Here is a 21,828-nt window from a genome sequence, read left to right on the forward strand (position 1 = left end):
CTATTCAACCTTTGTTATTAATATACAATTTTAGTAGGCATGCCTTTATCCTTATGATCTTGATTTTAATACAAAGTAAATTAATAATTATGAATACATTAGTAGGGGAAAAGATAATGAGCCAGAACACATGCTGACAAGGTTAATAGCAAGTCAATTATTTATTTTTCTGCCATTTTACTTAGAAAAGTCTTATAATCTAACCTGAGAATAGCACGTCTGCTAAAGGGGACAAACAAAATGAACTACAGCAAAAAAAATTTAAAAAAAAAATTATAGCCAACAATTTCCTTTCGCTGCCTTAGTTATTTTCACCATAATTGACAGTGCTCACTTCCCACTAAACGTGAAGAATTTGACTGCAAAATAAACATTATCAATCTACTTCGGCTATATTCAGCTGAAGAGCAACAGTTCTGAGAGACAGTTTCGAGCAAAACAGGGTAACAACTTTATTTTGCACTTACAAAGCACAAGGCCATAGAGTAGGAGAGCTTGTCGAGGTGGAATCATTGAGTACACATTACTTTTCGCAGGGTTGAGTATTAGTGCTGCTTTGCTGATTCTGGAGGCAGACTGTACATGTCTAAAACACCCGATTAGGGACTAAAAGTCAAATGTACCTATTTTCATTCCCCAATTTCAGAAGAAAATACATGACGCAAATCCAGTCATCAATAACATTGGTATTATCATCAACTTGCCTGTTTGCACTTTGAATGCATTTCAACTTGGTTATTGTCCTAGATGAGTGAAAGAGTGTCTGAGATTAAATGTTTTCCCAAGTCTTTATTAGCAACCATTACTGTTTGCAAGGAGAGGAAATTCAGAGCAGATACGAAGTGCAAGGACGGGAAGATTCTCTGTTCTCGGTTTCTATCTTGAGCAGTGAGTTGGTTCATTTATTCTCTCCAGAGAGTCTTTTTCCTTGGGTGCATTAAGCTCCATTTGATGTGTTGGTAACAAAAATAAAAAGCCAAAAGACTAGACATGATACTTGTGGTTATTCTTACACACAAAGACACAGAAACATCATACGCACATTCGCAAAAAAACATCCAGACTTCTGTAGCTGCTAAATTTAGCTTAGCAGTGAGCTCAATGCGCTTTCTCAAGAGTGAGTTTAATGTGACACAATGTTGAAATTAAAAACTCAGTAGTGTCTGAAATGGCACCCCATCCCCTACATAAATCACTACTGTTGGTCAAAAGTAGTGCACGACATAATAGGGTGCCATTTTGGATACAACCTGTGATGTTCCACCCAGAATAATTTACATTTGCACTCACTTCATATGTCAGGTGACATTTTAAGAGCTCAACCTTTCAGAGGCCATATCAGTGGTCTATCAAATCTAACCCGGCCACAGTCTCAAACCAGCCTTAAAGATTGTGTATTAAATTGCATAATTGTAGAAAAGGGCCAGAGTACAGAAATTAATTATTGATTACCATTTAAATTTCCCACTTCCGCCAGTGGCCATTGGCTTTACTTCAACATGAAATATTTATATAATGTTGCATGGATGCTATTTTAAAAACAGGTCTGTTAATGCAAGCACTGTAAACTGTGATATTGGGCAAAGCACAGCTATTCCTCCGGGTTCACCAAAATTGCATCCTTGAGATAGTGAGCTCAAAGTATTGGGACATTAACACATTTCTTGGTGTTTTGGAATGAGAAAATGACTGAGGTTGAAGTATAGACTGTCAGCTTTAATTTGAGGGTATTTTTATACATATCGGGTGCTGTTTAGAAAGCACATTTTGTACATAGTAAGTCCCCCCCTGTGACGAATTCATTTATGTGTATTAAAGTACTCAAAAGGTTTAGTATTTGGTCCCATATTCCTAGCACGCAATAATTACATCAAGCTTGTGACTATTCAAACTAGTTGGCTGCATTTGCTGTTTGTTTGGTTGTGTTTGATGATTACAGATAGACCTGAATGAATCGTGAATAATGATGAGTGAGAAAGTTAGAGGCATAAACACCTTAATAACCCCCCCCCCCAACAATGCAATCATCCCATTATTGTAATGGTGAGAGGTTAGCATGTCTTGGAGGTATGATATCTGTGCGTCGAACTTTCACTCATCATTATTCACTATTCATTCAGGCCTATTCGTAATCATGGTAGCATCCATATTAATGTAGAAGTGTTTAGAAACTAATTTACAATAAAAGTGGCTCCAAAATGACAATGTATTATTTACCATTGTTTCAGATTGTTTAGATTATTTTGCGGCCAATAGAAATCAAACAGAAAATGCATCCAACAAGTTTGTAGAGTCACAAGCTTTCTGTAATAATTGCGTGCTAGGAATATGGGACCAAATACTCAACTTTTGACTACTTTAATACACATGAATAAATCATTTGGTCTCTTAAAATGGGGGGGGGGGGAGAAATGTACAAGAAGTACTGTAATTTCTAAAACGGTTCACCCGATATGGATTAAAATACACCAAAACTAAAGCTGACAGTCTGCACTTTAACCTCAGTCATAGTATCATCTCAAAGTGCTGGAGTACAGAGCCAAAACAAAACAAAGTGACGTCCCAATACTTTGAGCTCACTGTATATCGGTGTCACCTTTGAAAACACCTAATAATATTGCCAACTATCAAGCCATTCTTTCACATAGTTCTGCAATGCAGTGGTTTATTTGTATCGTGTTTCTGTTCTACTGACTGGTAACCTACCACACTCTCACTCATACATCATCTATTCCCCTAGGATACATCGGATCTCCTAAATGAGTCTTTCTGGGCAGATTTTTAACAATACACAATCTAATAATTTAAAACCACTAACGTAACAAAAATGGTAATATGAACCTCAACCACAAATACAGACTAAAATAAAATATGACTGAAGAGAATGGGAAAACAACTCAAAAACAAAATATCCAATGTCAATGGAGGGAGGAGTTGTGCAGAGGGTTTCTCTGGGCTAGTAGAGGGTTTCTCTGCTGGTTGCGACCGGTTCTCTCTCTGAGACACGTCTATTGTCTACATGGTAGCTTCTTTTGTCATTTCGACTGATCCTGGATCAGTCAAGTGCAGCCAACAAAGCAGCAGGAGCCTGCCAAGAGTCTCGGATGCAGCCTTAAAGTCATGGAAGACTAACTGTCTGCGACTGAAAAACAGTGATTTGTCAGTAGCTCATTCATTTTGTTTTGTTCCTACGTGTCGTCTCCAGTCTGCCTCGTTCTCCTCTTCCTTCTACCCGTCCTGCTCTCCCAGTCTCCCTCGTTCATTGTGGCGGCGTCTCGCCCACGCTCTCGATGCCGTGCTGCTGGAGTTGCGCTCGGAGAAGGGCATTCTCATTCTTCAGCTCCTCGATCTGAGACAGACAACAATGTCCGCCAACGAAAAACAACGGGTGTCCTCAATGTAATCAATGAATTAGCAGCAACTTAACAAAATACGTCAACTTCTAAGCCTTACTTGTTCTTTCAATGATTGAAGAACTACACAGAAACGTCTGTTTTATACACTTTTCAACAAAAGTTTTGGACAATCCTGGACATAACACCAATCTGTTTTAAATCTCAAGGTACTGTACTATCATCCCAGCTTCTCCTCTGGGCTATCACACACTCACTGCCTCTCTATCCCCAACAGGACTGGAGACTGTTCACTTCTGAGCATTACAATGAGGACATGAAGAACGGTGCTTTGGGATTCAATAAGAAATGAAAGGCAAAACACTCTCCATACAATTCTATACCTTCATTTTGAAGTAAAAATGGCACCTCGGTTGTCAAGATGTAAAATGAACGTTAAATGAAACGCCTACATTTGTTTGAACATTAACCGTTTCTGTTCGCAGGCATCTGATGCTATGTGATAGCCTGGTCCCAAAACAGTTTGTGTGGTCTTGCCAACTACAATGTTGTGCCTGACAATGACCATAGAAGTTGGCAAGACGGCACAAACAGATCCGGGTCCAGGCTAGGCCTCTGAATCTTTGTGATAGCATTCTTTCTAGGCTGTTTTACCTGCTGTCTGCAGAGCTCGTTGTCCACCTGTACTCTCTCCACCTCTTTGACACCGTCCAGGAGCCTTTGGTTATTCTGGCGGAGCTCTCGGATGTAGTCACACGCCTTAGACAGGATGCCCCCTTTACTCTGGGGGAAGGAGAAAGGAGTTCATTAAGACATCTTGCCGTGTGGACGACAGGAAGAGTAGCCGATGCTTTCGCAACAGCTATTGTGGATCCTAATAAAATACCAATACTCATGCGTACACACACACACACACACACACCCCTACCTAAATGAATGCAAACACCCCCCGCACCCACACAATTGATTCCAATTAAAAATCTTATTTTCCCTAAGCTTAATATAGCCTTCATACAAGGGAGGACCGGCAATATGTCCTCACTTCTCTGAATTTAAGTTGGTTTACCATTCTTGTGAGGACTTCTGGTACTCACAAGTATATTAAAATGTGTACACACACACACACACACACACGACAAAGCTGCTGAGAGTGCCTTACAGAGTGACTTACAGCCCCCGTCTTGGTGCTGTCTATGTTGCAGTCGGGGATGATTTTGGAGAGCGTGACAATCCAATTGTTGATCTTGTCTCTCCGCCGCCTCTCAACTGTTGAGACACAGAGAACAGGTTCAGAGATAGAGGTGAACAATAGGGATACATGCAGAGAGTGGTTAGGGTCGATGTGGATATTTCTCTCTGTATGCCTTGAATAGTCACTTAGCTAGAAAATGTGACATTGTGGGAACATCTGACAGTTCAACAGCAGCCTCTAGTGGTTGGTTGATATACAAAATGAAAGTCCCTAAAAAAGTGCCTCTGGGATAGAATTAGAAAAAATATATATTGTTCACTTAATGTGGCTTTGGTTTCAAAAATGAAAAAAAAAAAAAATCACAAGGTGCAGCTAATTTAAAAAGAAATTCAACATGATATTGCATACACTATACATGGCCAAAAGTATGTGGATTCCAATTCAAATGACTATATTCAACTATTTCAACCACACCGTTGCTGACAGGTGTATAAAAATCAGGCACAAAGCCATGCAATCTCCACGGACAAGCAATGGCAGTAGAATGGCCCTTACTGAAGAGCTCAGTGACTTTCGAAATGGCACCGTTGCAATATGCCACCTTTCCAACAAGTCAGTTCGTCAAATTTCTGCCCTGCTAGAGCTGCCCCGGTCAACTGTAAGTGCTGTTATTGTGAATAGGAAACTAAGAGTAACAACGGCTCAGTCACGAAGTGGTAGGCCGCACAAGCTCACAGAACGGGAATGCCGAATAGCGTGTAAAAATCGTATGTCATCAGTTGCAACACTCACTACAGAGTTCCAAACTGCCTCTGGAAGCAAAGTCAGCACAACAACGGTTTGTCGGGAGTTTCATGAAATGGGTTTCCACGGCCGAGGAGCCGCACACAAGCCTAAGATCACCATGAGCAATGCCAAGCATCTGCTGGAGTGGTTTAAATCTCACAGCCATTGGACTCTGGAGCAGTGGAAACTTGTTCTCTGGAGTGATGATTCACACTTCACCATCTGGCAATTTGACGGATTAATCTGGGTTTGGTGGATGCCAGGAGAATGCTACCTGCCCGAATGCATAGTGCCAACTGTAAAGTTTGGTGGAGGAGGTATAATGGTCTGGGCCTGTTTTTAATGGTTTGGGCTAGACCCCTTAATTCCAGTGAATGGAAATATTAACGCTAAAGCATACAATGACATTCTGACTTTGTGGCAACAATTTGGGGAAGGCCCTTTCCTGTATTAGCATGACAATGCCCCTGTGCACAATGCAAAGTCCATACATTTTTGTTACTCTTAGACGTTTCCTATTCACAATAACAGCACTTACAGTTGACCGGGGGCAGCTCTAGCAGGGCAGAAATTTGACGAACTGACTTGTTGGAAAGGTGGCATCCTGTAACGGTGCCATGTCGAAAGTCACTGAGCTCTTCAGTAAGGGCCATTCTACTGCCATTGCTTGTCCGTGGAGATTGCACATTTTTTTGTCCATTAAAATACTTGTGACTTGTGAGGCGTCTATTTCTCAAACTAGACATTCTAATGTACTGTCCTCTTGCGCCTTCTAGGCAGAGTTGCAAAGAAAAAAAGTCATATCTCAGACTGGCCAATAATCTTTTATTTTTAAGATAGGAAAAAGAACAGACGCTAGACAGAGGAAGATTGGGGGAAAAAAAGTGTTATGGACAGACTAATCTAAGTTTGAGGTGTTCGGATGACAAAGAACATTTGTGAGACCCAGAAAAAAATTAAACGATGCTGGAGGATTGCTTGACACCATCTGTCAAGCATGGAGGCAATATGATGGTCTGGGGGTGCTTTGGTGGTGGTAAAGTGGGAGATTTGTACAGGGTAAAAGGGATCTTGAAGAAGTTAGGCTATCACTCCATTTTGCAATGCCCTGTGGACGACGCTTAATTGGAGCCAATTTCCTCCTACAACAGGACAATGACCCAAAGCACAGCTCCAAACTATGCAAGAACTATTTAGGGAAGAAGCAGTCAGCTGGTAATCTGTCTATAATGGAGTGGCCAGCACAGTCACCGGATCTCAACCATATTGAGCTGTTGTGGAAGCAGCTTGACCGTATGGTACGTAAGAAGTGCCCATCAAGCCAATCTAACTCGCGGGAGGGGCTTCAGGAAGCATGGGGTGAAATGTCTTCAGATTACCTCAACAAATTGACAACTAGAATGCCAAAGGTCTGCAAGGCTGTAATTGCTGCAAATGGAGGATTATTTGACGAAAGTTTGAAAGATACAATTATTTCAATTAAAAATCATTATTTATAACCTTGTCAATGTCTTGACGATATTTCCTATTCATTTTGCAACTCGTTTCATGTATGTTTCATGGAAAACAAGGACATTTCTAAGTGACCCCAAACTTTTGAACGGTAGTGTATATTGGCTCGGAGAGAACATTGAACCGGGGAGGATTGTGGGTGATGTAGTCCCTTCCCTTTGCTCACCTTCATTGTGTTGAGCTCTCCTCCTTTCATCTCTGGGTGTCCGTGGGCCATCCATTTTCCTACAGACAAAAATAAATAGAACATTTCACCCATTTTCAAAACCTGGGAGTCCTCTGTCCACCTCCATACAAACAGGTGCAAACAGCTAGTTAAATGTTTCTAACTCTTCAGACCAAAAGAAAAAATCTTCACACTACCGCGCTCCACGCAACTAATCCAGTGCAGGAATCCCCCACCAGAACCACTATCTCAAAGCACCTGACCCTTTTACAATTACACACCACTCAGGCACCAGAGCCGTACTCTGCAGGGGGGCCGCCCTGCACCGCCGTGGGCAGCCGTGCTGATCTGAAGCAGACGTATGGGGCAGCATATGAGGTAATAACACCACCTTGGTGCTGACAGCGAGACGCAGTGACTGGAATTACTGTATTACCGACTGTCTGACGACCATCTGGACAGGCAGATTTCTTGGAGGTGTCTGTGTCCTTCCCTGCTATACCCCGGAGACAGTCTAAGGCGCAGGCTTCATTATAATCCTAAATTGCGATGTTGTCGCATTGGTGTCCAGAGTATGGCTAATGACAACTGTTTTTCCTATATGTGTGTCTTCCCCGTGGTATTCTTTAATTAAGTTCCCCATACGTGACAGCCAGATGAGCTCATGAAGGCACTGGGGACGAGATGCGCAGGGCCGTGACAGTATACTAATACAATTCGACAGCACTTACTTTGACAAAGCTTTAATCCGTCTAATAAATTGTGTCATAAATTAAACCAAAATGGCTGCTGTTCACACAGTGCCCTTACCTTTTTCGCATCTAATGAGTAAAAGCAATTAAAAACAAGCTAAAACAAAAGGGGTCTGTTTTTACTTTAACCTAGCTATTCAAGGTCTTACAGAACTGAATAGAAACACAACTCGTTGCAATACTGCATCAGGACTACCATCAAAGAGTACACACACACACACACACTTTCCAATGCCAAATGTAGCTCAATCACATCAAGGGTCTAACATAATCACCAGGGAATTGTACTAAAGGGAATGAAGGGAGAATAGGGAGCTGGTGTGATTGTTCTTTCTTCTTTGTGGTATATGATCTAGGCCTAATTTGATTGGTTTATTGGTTGCAGTGGGAGGGGATGTGGAAGTTGTCCTCACCAGTTTAAACCGTCATGTTGCAGCATCTCGGTTTCGTCTCTGCGAACGGCAGGTAAGCGGTGGAAGTTTTCATTTAATTTCATTTATTTGCACAGATCAAATATGTTCAGTCATGGATTAGTTAATGCGTTGTTGATGAAAGAATAAATGACAAATTATACAAATTATCACACACACACACACACACACACACACACACACACACGAAAAACATATGGAAAGGGGGAATAGAATGGCAAAACACAAAAAAAAACAAGTCCTCCCTAGACAACAGCACACACTGCAGTGGTATCCAGCCCTTTAAGGCTGTACATTTAACAGTGAAGTAGATAAAAGCTTTACTGGTAGCCAAAGAGAACTGGGGAATCACTGCAGCCCGAAACTAGAACTAGACATACAACAACTGGACTGGTCTTGTACGAACATCCCACACAAAAGCCCCAAGAAGCCTAAAGAACTTGGGAAGAGTCAAGATCAGTCTTAATAGCAAACCCATACCCCAACACCTTACTGCGTGCAAATTGATGACCATTCCATTTACCTAAAGCTACACTGCTCAAAAAAATAAAAAGGAACACTTAAACAACAATGTTACTCCAAGTCAATCACACTTCTGTGAAATCAAACTGTCCACTTAGTAAGCAACACTGATTGACAATAAATTTCACATGCTGTTGTGCAAATGGAATAGACAACAGGTGGAACTTATAGGCAATTAGCAAGACACCCCCAATAAAGGAGTGGTTCTGCAGGTGGTGACCACAGACCACTTCTCAGTTCCTATGCTTCCTGGCTGATGTTTTGGTCACTTTTGAATGCTGGCGGTGCTTTCACTCTAGTGGTAGCATGAGACGGAGTCTACAACCCATACAAGTGGTAGTGCAGCTCATCCAGGATGGCACATCAATGCGAGCTGTGGCAAGAAGGTTTGCGGTGTCTGTCAGCGTAGTGTCCAGAGCATGGAGGCGCTACCAGGAGACAGGCCAGTACATCAGGAGATGTGGAGGAGGCCGTAGGAGGGCAACAACCCAGCAGCAGGACCGCTACCTCCGCCTTTGTGCAAGGAGGAGCACTGCCAGAGCCCTGCAAAATGACCTCCAGCAGGCCACAAATGTGCATGTGTCTGCTCAAACGGTCCGTGAGGGTGGTATGAGGGCCCGACGTCCACAGGTGGGGGTTGTGCTTACAGCCCAACACCGTGCAGGACGTTTGGCATTTGCCAGAGAACACCAAGATTGGCAAATTCGCCACTGGCACCCTGTGCTCTTCACAGATGAAAGCAGGTTCATGCTGAGCACATGTGACAGACGTGATAGAGTCTGGAGACGCCGTGGAGAACATTCTGCTGCCTGCAACATCCTCCAGCATGACCGGTTTGGCAGTGGGTCAGTCATGGTGTGGGGTGGCATTTCTTTGGGGGGCCGCACAGCCCTCCATGTGCTTGCCAGAGGTAGCCTGACTGCCATTAGGTACCGAGATGAGATCCTCAGACCCCTTGTGAGACCATATGCTGGTGCGGTTGGCCCTGGGTTCCTCCTAATGCAAGACAATGCTACACCTCATGTGGCTGGAGTGTGTCAGCAGTTCCTGCAAGAAGAAGGCATTGATGCTATGGACTGGCCCGCCCGTTCCCCACACCTGAATCCAATTGAGCACATCTGGGACATCATGTCTCGCTCCATCCATGCTTCAGTCCAGGTCTGGGAGGAGATCCCTTAGGAGACCATCCGCCACCTCATCGGGAGCATGCACAGGCGTTGTAGGGAGGTCATACAGGCACGTGGAGGCCACACACACACACTACTGAGCCTCATTTTGACTTGTTTTAAGGAAATTACATCAAAGTTGGATGAGCCTGTAGTGTGGTTTTCCACTTTAATTTTGAGTGCGACTCCAAATCCAGACCTACATGGGTTGATACATTTGATTTCCATTGATAATTTGTGTGATTTTGTTGTCAGCACATTCAACTATGTAAAGAAAAAATATTTAATAAGAATATTTCATTCATTCAGATCTAGGATGTGTCATTTTAGTGTTCCCTTTATTTTTTTGAGCAGTGTATATTGTAAAATGTATCCCCCCCCCCCCCCCAGAATATAAGAAGCTCCATGTTGCTCTTCAGGCCTGAGAATAAGAGTTCATCACATACAGGCAGGGAAATGGCAAGGCAAGGGATATCCACTCAGTCCAACACAAATTAGATTTGAGAGGATCATGTGTTCGTTCTGGATGGCAAAACAAGCATGGCATTATGTCAAATAAAAAAAACACTTTGGAACCATTCTTCCAATTTTCCAATTTCCCTTATGTGCAGAACCCTTGAAACAATCTCATAACAAAAAACACACAACTCCTTATTTTATATTCAAACACTTGCCTGGCAATCCCCCTTCTAGATAATATGTTAGTTTATGGGCATGTTTACAATTTACTCACAGCCCTTGGCTCTGGGCATGCAGTATGTCTTCATAGAAAAATAAGCACATTGAAATTACATTTCCTAAATTAACTAGAACACTAATGTCAAATTAATTCACTGACACAAATATCATTAATCATCCATTTGGCATGAGAGATTATTTAGATTTTCAGCATGGATTAACCAGAGTTAACAGTTTGTTTTTTGATTCAGTGTTACTCATTCAGAGTGGTTTGAGGAAAATAGCTTCATCACATGATAATGATATTGATGATTGTGAAAGAGATAAACAAAATTAGGAAGTAGACGAGGAAGGGGGAAACCAGGGCAACAAGGACAGGGACACAACGACCGTGTGATGACATCATCCATCCCACAAGAACAGCAAAGTGTTCAAGGAAACAAGACACACACACACACACACACACACACGCAGTGCTGTCTGACCCAGGTCCAGGTCACGCTCTTGCTCAACCCAAATCTATGTGAAAGTGAATAGGGGGGGATGCAGTGCGACTATACTTTCAGTTTTTGGAGAGAATAGTCAATATACTACTTTTTCAATATTCAATCAGTGACTTAGTTTTTCAGTCTAACTGATACATCTCAGACTCAAGCAAACCAACTCTTAGATGTTCTAGAAAAATCCTGTCAAATGACTTCTTAACAGGTCATTACTGATGAAAGGTTGAAATTACCGCATAACACCTAAGCGTATAGGCTAGTTCCTACTTGGAAAACATGTCGGACATGCTTGTGGTAGATGAACTCAAGGACGGCATAGGTAGGTTTTTGACTGCTTAACATCTGGAGTGGCTCAGACTACTGTGTGCATGGGCTCTCCTTTCAGAGTCCCTCTAATATGAGGGACATAGGAGGAGAGGAAGAAGCGCTGTGGTAGATACTCACTCAGGGTAGGGGTGTGTGCGCGGGGCTATGGTTCGCTGTGTGCCTGTCTGCAAGACGTCAGGAGGGGTCATCATCACGTAGAACTGACCTGTGGGAGAAGAGATGACATGGGAAAGAGAGAGCGAGAGAGACAGACATGGGGCAGGTTGGAGACTTCAGTGACAAAGTCTTGAGGAGAATTTGCTGAGTGACATTGGACTCTAGCACTGAGACAAACCTTGTGGCTGAGGGGATGAACAGTTAATCTCTCTCAGTCAGCACTGTGTCAGGGTACTCAAATGTCAATTTGATAAGTGGACATTCTTCTTTATGTCTGGACTTGAACCAAAAACGAGGGACAGTATTTTGCCTTCAGAAGACTGCTAGCCTAGCGTTAGAAGTAGATGTAGTGCTGACTCACCCCCAGCCTGTGTGGGGTCGGAGGTGGTCTGCACAGACACAGTGCCGTCGCTCACAGCCGTAGCTGGGAAGTAGGCGAAGCGCGTCTCCCCTCCCAGCGTATCTCCCACGGGGCTACCCCCATTACTGAAAGGGTTCTGGATCACAGCCTGACAGGGGACAAGGTGGGAAGGGTTAGCAGGCCCTACTGACAACTAACTTACGACATGGATATTACTTGATAACAATTCATTACAACAAGTGACACATACATTTATATATATATATATATATATATATAAGTGTCCTGATTCCTGCACAACAACAATATACAGATAACTATTGATCATTATACAAGTTTGGTACTACTGAAATATGTCAGGCTCCCTAGCCATTAGGAACTGTGTTATTGTAAAGGGTGACAGTAGTGGCCTCGGTTCCTGGTGTTCTGGTACCTACCTGGGCCACTGCTTGAGGAGCGCCGGGGAAGGCGGCCGTGGAGACCACGCTAACCGGCCCTCCCCCGTCATCTCTCCCCTCCAGCTGCTGGTCAGTTACCTGGACAACACGGTAAGTCACCTGGGGAAGAGAGGGAGACAGAGAAACCAGAGACATTAATTCTACAACAAAGAGCATGGGATGCCTTCTAGCCTGACCACTGTCATTTTAATGTCACTGTGTTTTCAGTACTTGCAGGTTGTTTACGTCATATTGAGGTTCACACCCTAGGCTATAGTATTTAAACCCTTGCACATTGAATGATACTGCTAGGCCTACAATTGATCTACACACCCAACATATGCTTATATGGCAGAATGTGCCTAATTCAATATAAAAACAGCTTCAAAATTATCTGAATTTGTACCCCTTCATCGTGTGACTCACCTCCTGACTAACATGTGACACCAGCCGCATGCCAATCCAGGAAGGGGATTGGAGTCACATGATCACTCACACTAACTGTGTTTACTCCAAATGAGCAGCGAAAGGACCAGCTCTATCTAGCTTCATCCTTCACCCCTCCAAAAATGAAAAGGGTTTATGTGAAGATATAACTTTCACTGTGACGGTCCACAAATAGCAGACGTAAACATAAACAATTAACAAACCAATTTGACATCCAAACCTGTAGGCCTATATCAGTGTCCTGGCCGGTTCTGCTGTCTGGGTTCAAAGCGAACGAACAAAAGGCTCTCAATTCAACGGAGAGGTTAGTGTTGAATTACAGGGTTATTCAGGGTTTTCCATTGTGTGATGCGGTTGATTCTCTAGTGGAGGGATGGGCAGCACCAACCCCCGGGGGCCTGATTGAGGGTCCAGCCCCAGTTAACACACCGGACTCCAATAATCAACTAATCATGATCGTCAGTTTAGAATGCAATTAGTTTAAAATCACCTGTGTTTGCTAGTGATGGGGGGAAGGTATGACACCACTCTGGCCCCTGGGGACCAGAGTTGCCCATCCCTGCTCTCGTGTGAGTGAGTGATGCAGTAAACTGACCTCATACCGTAAAAACAGACCTATGTGAATTCAACTAGTTAAAGGTTTCTAAAAAAATTATTAAAAAAACACTGTTCAGGGGTGTTTTTCACCCACCTGACCACCCTCAGAGCGGAACTGGTACTGAATGTTGTGGTCCGCGAATGCCTGGGCCTGCTGAATACTGCCTATGGTAACAGCAGTCTGCTCCCCTTCCCCGTCTCCTGTCAGAGGGACAGTGGAATGAGAGGATCGATAGAAGGATTGAAGAGAAAATGAACACTCAGATATCCTTTGATGAGAAATGAGTGAGGCAAGGAGTATTAGTGCAAAAAAAGCTAGGCCTACAAACATTTGACACTTAAGCGTGTGTTTTCGGGCTGTTCTTTGGATGGTTTTTAAAGCAGCAGGTTTTTCAAGAGGATGCCTGAAATGTCAGTACTTTGAAATGGCACAATGGCACACATGCATCCGAAACGGATACATCCCACCATAAATTCTTACCTTCTAATTGGACGACCTCCTCCTCTTGTTTGTCGTGACTAGGAAGACATGAACAAAGGAAACATTCTAAATATAGGCACGCAAGGTCTAGCTGACAAGATTAATATAGAGTAGGGGATGGCAGTGGAGTGCAGATGTTACAGTGACTTGGCTAACTGCCAAGTGTTGGAAAAAGTACTCAATTGTCATACAGTAAAAGTAAAGATACCTTAATAGAAAATTACTCAAGTAAAAGTCATCCAGTAAAATAATACTCGAGTAAAAGTCTAAAAAAAATGTTGTTTTAAATATACGTTAGTTTCAAAAGTAAATGTGATTGCTAAAATATATTTAAGTATCAAAAATAACAGTGAAAGAATAAATCATTTGAAATGTCTTATATTAAGCAAAGTAGACGGCACCGTTTTAAAAAATAATAACAAAAATCATAATATTTACAGATAGCAGGGGGTATATTCCAATAGTCAGACATCATTAACAAACAGAGCATTTAGAGATGCCAGTATTTTAACTTAAGTACTTCACACCACTGCTTCCCCTCTTACATCAGCGTCAATAAAAGGCACGGTCATTGCCTCCTCAAGCAACGTGTGACTGGGGCCGATGTAGAAATCGCTCTGTCATTCACTGGTTGCTATAATTCTACACTCTTCGCTCAATTTGAATAGCGCAGGGAATCATTTTTTATTAATTAATAAAAAATATCACTGTAAAATATATTTTCAATAACAAAACAACGTGGCTGTTTGAAGTTGGTGGACTAAACAAATTAAAACAGTTTCCACCATCGTCTATGCAATCTTGAATCCTTGGGAGGTAACCACCATGGCCTACAGTACGCTCGCCAGCATCGCTGGGACATCGGACAGCACTAACCTCCTCACAGAGTTGCGGGAAAATTTGATGCGGGGTAAGGGGGTGAGTTGTTTATTTCAACTAGCCTCCCACATGGGTGAGATATTCTACATTTAGCATGTTAAATGCTTCAAGAATCAATGGGCAGTGTTTTCTTATATTCATTTAGCAGTGGTGACCGCTGCAAAAAATATGATTAATATATATAAATAAATATATATATATTTATTTTTTTAAACACAAAGCATAACAAACATTAGGAACAGCTAAGGTGTCGAAAGCGTTCCACGGGGATGTTGGCCCATGTTGACTCCAATGCGTCCCACAGTTGTGTCAAGTTGGCTAGATGTCCTTTGGGTGGTGGACCATTCTCGATTCTGACGGGAAACTATTGTAGCATGAAAACCCCAGCAGTGTTGCCGTTCTTGACACAAACCTGTACGCCTGGCACCTACCATACCCCGTTCAAAGGCACTTACATCATTTGTCTTGCCCATTCATTCTCTGAATGGCAGACATACACAATCAATGTCTCAACTGTATTAATGCTTAAAAATCATTCTTTAACCTGTCTCCTCCCCTTCATCTACACTGATTGAAGTGGATTTAACATGTGACATCAATAAGGGATCATAGCTGTCACCTGGATTTACCTGGTAAGTCTATGTCATGGAAAGAGCAGGTGTATACTCATATGCTAGTGGTGAACGTTGAAACGTTTACACAAAGTTGGGATCATTTAAATGACATCCCTGAAAAACTGTTGGTTTTTTTCTTTGTTTTTTCCCCTTCACATAATTAAAATCCCAGTGCAGTTATCAAAAAACATGATTTTCCCTGTTATAGCCTAACTACACGATAGACAAAAAAAAGTTGTGTAATTTAAATAAAAACAGGGAGGAAGAGGCAAACTTTAGGCTACTTTGGTGAATTTGAGAGGCATGCAAGACAAGACATTGCGAGATGCAGATTACCAAGAGATCATATAGGCACGGCCCCATCCTCTCTCTGGGGCGCTGCCCTGCCTGCGCTTTCTCTTGGCTAATGATGTAAGCGTGTGTTCAGTCTTCGGTCTGGTGCATGTAGAAGAGCCGAGCCTATTAATTTTGTCTCAAAGGCCCTAATATGGAATTACAGTAGGCTACAGGTAGCCGGTATCAATTAACCCTGAAAGCGCCTTGGCTAGAGCATGTTTGTTTGTCTTTTAGGGTAGGCTACACTATGGCTTATTAAAATGCTGACATGAAACCTTCTCTGGTGATATGAAGCGGGACTAATGTCCATCACTAGGCAACCAGAACTGTAAATCAAATAATATAGACCACACTTTGCTAAAAAAAAAAAGTACTTTAACATTCGTTAAATACAGTGGCTTAACAAGACATTTAGTAGAAAGAAAACACATCTAGCTACCCTACAATAGCAAACTGCATTAAAAAAAACATCAGTAGATTAAATCAGCAAAGTTTGTTGTCAGGGTAAAAATACAGATAATTCTATGCTGGAGAAGAATTCTACTGTCTGAAATAATAGGCCTACAGACGCTTCTGATGAGTCACTTTTTTTAATTCTCCAAAAAGTACATTGTTGCTATCGATACACTGCTGTAACTGAGATCTACATCTGTAAAGGGTTGCGGTAGATATAACTATACCTGGCCGTAGCAGTCATACCTACAGTGGCTGCTCCACCAAAAGTTTTGCAATTATGCTGCGGGACTTTGTGATTTAGTACGGTACCCTGCGTCACCAGTTCATTGCTCCAGACCAGCGCAAGGGGGAGTTAGAGCACTGATTATGCTTTGGGTCCTACTGTGTCTGACAACAAATGGGCAACATAAACCTAAATAGAAACTGATAATTGTGCAAGACTTCAGTATTATTTGCTAAATCTGTTGTTACACTAAGGTTAGGATTATTTTGCTCTTACTGTAGCCCACTCCCAACTGGTCACGTATAATCACATATCTATTATTAACTCTTATTAGCAGGACAATATATATTGGTCATGCTCCCGAGTGGCGCACAATGGGATTGCCTTGCAGTTCTCCAGCTGTATCCACTGAAAGCGTGCAAGGTTCAAGGCACGGGGGCAGGGGGCACAGAAGACGGACCTAGCCCATGGGGAAGGGAGGACCCCCACCCCGCCACACTGGGTAGCACAGAGCAACACAAAGGGGCATTGCACTAATAATGGTGCTGACTACGGAAACATTTCCGCTGTTCTTAGTGCCAGTCTGCACGTTCAAACTAAAACAATGTAACTAATAATGGCATCTTTATGCTTTCATTAATAAAATAACTCTTTCAAAATGCAGATGTTAATTTTGTCATTTGTTTTGGATACACAACTATGGCGAAGAAAACATCACTGAATTACAGAAATATCCTCCAATCCTCTATGGAATTATTGGTGGAGAGTCAGGTCATATTTTTTTAATCTACTGTAGGTGACATGAGTCTCACTAGCGTTGAGTAATGTGCTGTTAAAAGTGGTGTCTTATTAAAATAGCATATTGAAGTTAGAAGCAATAGCCTACAACTACTTAAGCACCATTTCGCACTGCTCCGAGACAAGCATGGGGACTGGTCTTGATAAATTAATGAGATTTTTTATTTTGTCTGAATCTCCGTTTGGGTATTGGTTAGACTACAATTAGGATGTAGAAATGTTATGCTCTTAGTGTAACCTTTATTTAACTAGGCAGTCAGTTAAGAACTAATTATTTTTTACAAGGACAGCCTTTTCCTTCTTCCCGTCTGGGAATTGAACCCCGGTCTCCCACACGACACGAGGATTCTTTAGCTAAATAGCCCATTACTGTTGCCTACTCCCAACCATCATGTTGTACAGTGCCATATTTTCCGTTCCATCATACAGGAAACCCAGGAGGTGTTTTGTTTTTCTTGGAATAGAAGCATCACAATATGAATGTCTGTAAACAATTGTTGGAAACATTTGTGTCATGCACAAAGTAGATGTTCTAACAGTCTTGCCAAAACTATAGGCTGTCAACAAGACATTTGTGGAGTGGTTGAAAAACGAGTTTTAATGGCTCCAACCTAAGTGTATGTAAACTTCCGACTTCAACTGTATGTCGGAAGTTTACATACAAGTTCTAAAGACTCATGACCACTCCACAAATTTCTTGTTAACAAACTATAGTTTTGGCATGACATAAGTAATTTTTCCAACAAGTGTTTACAGATTATTTCACCATATCACAATTCCAGTGGGTCAGAAGTTTACAAACACTAAGTTTACTGTGCCTTTAAACAGCTTGGAAAATATAGAGAAAATTATGTCATGGCTTTAGAAGATTCTGATCGGCAAATTGACGTCATTTGAGACCATCGGAGGTGTACCTGTGAATGTATTTCAAGGCCTACCTTCAAACTCAGTGCCTCTTTGCTTGACATCATGGGAAAATCAAAAGAAATCAGCCAAGACCTCAGAAAAAAATTGTAGACCTCCACAAGTCTGGTTCATTCTTGGGAGCAATTTCCAAATGCCTGAAGGTACCACGTTCATCTGTACAAACAATAGTACACAAGTATAAACACCATGGGACTATGCAGCCGTCATAAAACTCAGGAAGGAGACGCATTCTGTCTCCAAAAGATGAACGTACTCTCGTGCGAAAAGTGCAAATCAATCCCTGAACAACAGCAAAGGACCTGGTGAAGATGCTGGAGGAAACAGGTACAAAACTATATATATCCACAGTAAAAATGAGTCCTATACTGACATAACCTAAAAGGCCGCTCAGCAAGGAAGAAGCCACTGCTCCAAAACCGCCATAAAAAAGCCAGACTACGGTTTGCAACTGCACATGGGGACAAAGATCGTACTTTTTGGAGAAATGTCCTCTGGTCTGATGAAACAAATATAGAACTTTTTGGCTATAACGGCCATCATTATGTTTGGAGGAAAAAGGGGAGGCTTGCAAGCCGTAGAACACCATCCCAACCGTGAAGCATCGGGGTGGCAGCATCATGTTGTGGGGGTGCTTTGCTGCAGGAGGGACTGGTGCACTTCACAAAAGAGATAGCATCATGAGGAAAGAAAATTGTGGATATATTGAAGCAGCATTTCAAGACATCAGTCAGAAAGTTAAAGCTTGGTCACAAATGGGTCTCCCAAATGGACAATGACCCCAAGCATACCTCCAAATGTGTAGCAAAATGGCTTAAGGACAAGCAAGTCAAGGTATTAGAATGGCCATCACAAAGCACTGACCTCAATCCTATAGAGGATTTGTGGGCAGAAGTGAAAAAGCGTGTGCGAGCAAGGAGACCTACAAAACTGGCTCAGTTACACCAGCTCTGTCAGGAGGAATGGGCCAAAATTCACCCAACTTATTGTGGGAAGCTTGTGGAAGGTCACCCGAAACATTTTACCTAAATTTATTTAAATGCAATGTTTCCGAATACTACTTAAGTGTATGTAAACTTCTGACCCACTCGGAATGTGATGAAAGAAATAAAAACAGATATAAATCATTCTCTACTATTAATCTGATATTTGACATTCTTAAAATAAAGTGGTTATCCTAACTGACCTAAAACTGGATTTTTTTTACTAGGATTAAATGTCAGGAATTGTGAAAAATGGTGTTTTAATGTATTTGGCTAAGGTGTATGTAAACCTCCGACTTCAACTGTGTGTGTAATAATATATTAGTACCGGTCAAACGTTTGGACACCTATTCATTCCAGGGTTTCTCTTTATTTGTACTATTTTCTACATTGTAGAATAATAGTGAAGACATCAAAACTATGAAATAACACATGTGGAATCATGTAATCAAAAAAACAGTGTTAGATTAAAATATATTTCTAATTTGAGATTCTTCAAAGTTGCCACCATTTGTTTCCTGGAAGCTGAAAATGTCCCAGTTCTTCCCTGGCTTGCATACTTTTACATGTCACCCATTGAGCACGTTTGGGATGCTCTGGATCTACATGTACAACGGCTTGTTCCAGTGAAGAGGTGTGAGACAAGGTACTGACTGGTTATGATCCATGTCCCTACCTTTTAAGGTATCTGTATTCCCAGTCATGTGAAACCCATAGATTAGGATCTAATGAATTTATTTCCATTGACCAATGTCCTGACCAAATGCACATAGAATTGTACATTACATAATCACATTGAAAGCAAGTCTATGAAGCAGCAGATCTGTTCTATGTGTGCCATTTCTATGCGCCCTGGTCTTAAAATGTAGTTTTTGAGTCTTACTTTCGGTTTTGTACACCTGCTTCTAACAGCTGAAAATACAATGTTTGGTTATGGAAAAATATATTTCACTGCGGTTTAGATGGTACAATGATTCTCTACACTATAACGTTCGTTGCAGAGCGATTTCTACGTCCAAAAATGAATGTAGTAACTACATTATAGCTGTAAGCTAACAACTTTGTATATCTAACTAACGAACTAACTAACGTTACCTAGCAAGCTAACTAATGTTTAGTTCAGTGTTTGTCGAAACTGATAGCCCTAGCGAGCTAGGTAACGTTAGTTTAGTTAGCTGCCTAGCGTTACTATTAGCAAGATTTAGATTACTTACCGAATACTGTAAATTATATACCGTAGATAACCGTGTTTGCATGAAATGCTGCAATCGTTTGCTATACTGTAACCATTTTCTAATTGGATTTGCTAGCTTAGCTGCCCAAAAAGATGACTAAAATAAACCACTTTATAGTATCTAGTTTATACTACACATAATCAAGCTGTTCTCTAGAAAATGGAGGCCAGGCCTTCGCTTGCTAGAGACGTCCATACATGATGGAGAGGAAGTGGCGGGCATTGTATTACCTTGTCGCGGTGTCCAGACTCTGTTCGAGGTGCATATCCATCAGGGTTGGAATAAAATGTGATATTCAGTGACACGGACGCGTAGATGGAAGTGCTGATCACGGGAACAAACACTCGGGTCATGTGAGAGAGACAGTCCAAGACACGTGAGGCATAGATCGGACTCGAAGTTAAAATGGAGACCGCTGCCGCTGGCTGGGGTTTATGTCGCTCTCGAAGCCTTCGTTCTCACGGGTTCACTCTCGCTACTCGCACTGCTAAATTGAGTCTGTGACGTCGGGATAGCAACTTGGACTGTTGGAATTGTGTCGTTGCAAGGTTATGGCACAGTAATTCGTCGAGTAATTTCGGTAAATGTTTTTTCACGCTCAGTTTTTTTCTCCTCTCAAAACCTCTGCAGTAAACCAGCGTCCGTCGTGTCTCACAAAATATGGAGTGGACTGTTAGTGAATTTAATTCCCCGCCCTGCGTCTATTTTTGTTCAACTTTTGGTCTTGGAAGAGGAGTATGTAGAAATGTGTTTTATAAACAGTAGGCTACTCTGCAATGTTGGTTTGATGTGCCCATGTTTGAAATGAATTTCAACCTTCTCCATTATATCCATTGCGTGCCAACATTTTATTATTATTACATTACAATTACAACTCTGATAATTTTGTCCTGTCTACATTCATGTCTGATATTTACACCAAAGATGGTTTCGAAACTGTTCGGAGTACAAATCAAGCTCATGTGACATGTGATGCTGTTGATCACGTTGGTTTACTCAGGTGGGAGCTGAGATCGAATCCGGGTTTTTGCTTTAACCACATGACTACCCTGTCAAATAAAAGTGATCTACGATAAAAAAAAAACGGCACCATTTTGTAAACATTGAATCAATAAAATAAAAATTGTGTGCAAAGTCTTACCTACATTTTTTTTGTGGTTGATATACCATTTAAATAGCTAAATTAAGAGGATATGTGTAGGAGGTTCTTCTTCCACTGATATTTTCTATTGAACCACCAAGGAACATGTTTCATATTTGATATGATTTAATACAACTTTTTAGATTGGTTGAGCATGATAATTTTCTTGACAACTTCCCTAAATATGATCTACAGTAGCTTGGTTGGTCGTAGGAGTTTGCCAGGGATTACCGACTTGGGCCCGGTTTCCAAAAAAGCATCTTAAGGCTAAGTTAATTTTAGAACCATAAGATCCCATGGTTCTAACAATTAAATTAGACTTAAGATGGTTTTGGGGAAACCGGGCCCTGCCAACCCACTCTTCCATTCCCC

General features: G+C 41.7%; 1 protein-coding gene across 4 annotated transcripts; it reads right to left on the reverse strand.

The window, feature by feature from the left end:
• Positions 1–134: 134 nt before the first annotated feature.
• On the reverse strand, positions 135–21,171 carry LOC135520136 (upstream stimulatory factor 2). 4 transcript variants are annotated; one of them, XM_064945476.1, is made up of 11 exons: positions 20,546–21,171; positions 13,868–13,905; positions 13,481–13,587; positions 12,343–12,462; positions 11,906–12,053; positions 11,506–11,593; positions 8,175–8,213; positions 7,010–7,068; positions 4,513–4,619; positions 4,008–4,136; positions 135–3,349 (listed from the first exon to the last, which is right to left on the reverse strand). In XM_064945476.1, exons 1-11 carry the CDS (start codon positions 20,584–20,586, stop codon positions 3,260–3,262), a joined length of 966 nt encoding a protein of 321 aa, XP_064801548.1. In that variant the 5' UTR covers positions 20,587–21,171; the 3' UTR covers positions 135–3,259. The 4 variants fall into 4 exon arrangements, with proteins under 4 accessions (XP_064801548.1, XP_064801549.1, XP_064801550.1 ...); XM_064945477.1 differs by having other exon boundaries at positions 4,525–4,619; positions 20,546–21,169; XM_064945478.1 differs by lacking the exon at positions 8,175–8,213.
• Positions 21,172–21,828: the final 657 nt, after the last annotated feature.

Source organism: Oncorhynchus masou, chromosome 29 (genome assembly GCF_036934945.1).
Source record: "Oncorhynchus masou masou isolate Uvic2021 chromosome 29, UVic_Omas_1.1, whole genome shotgun sequence".
In the NCBI taxonomy this organism is placed as follows: Eukaryota; Metazoa; Chordata; class Actinopteri; order Salmoniformes; family Salmonidae; genus Oncorhynchus; species Oncorhynchus masou.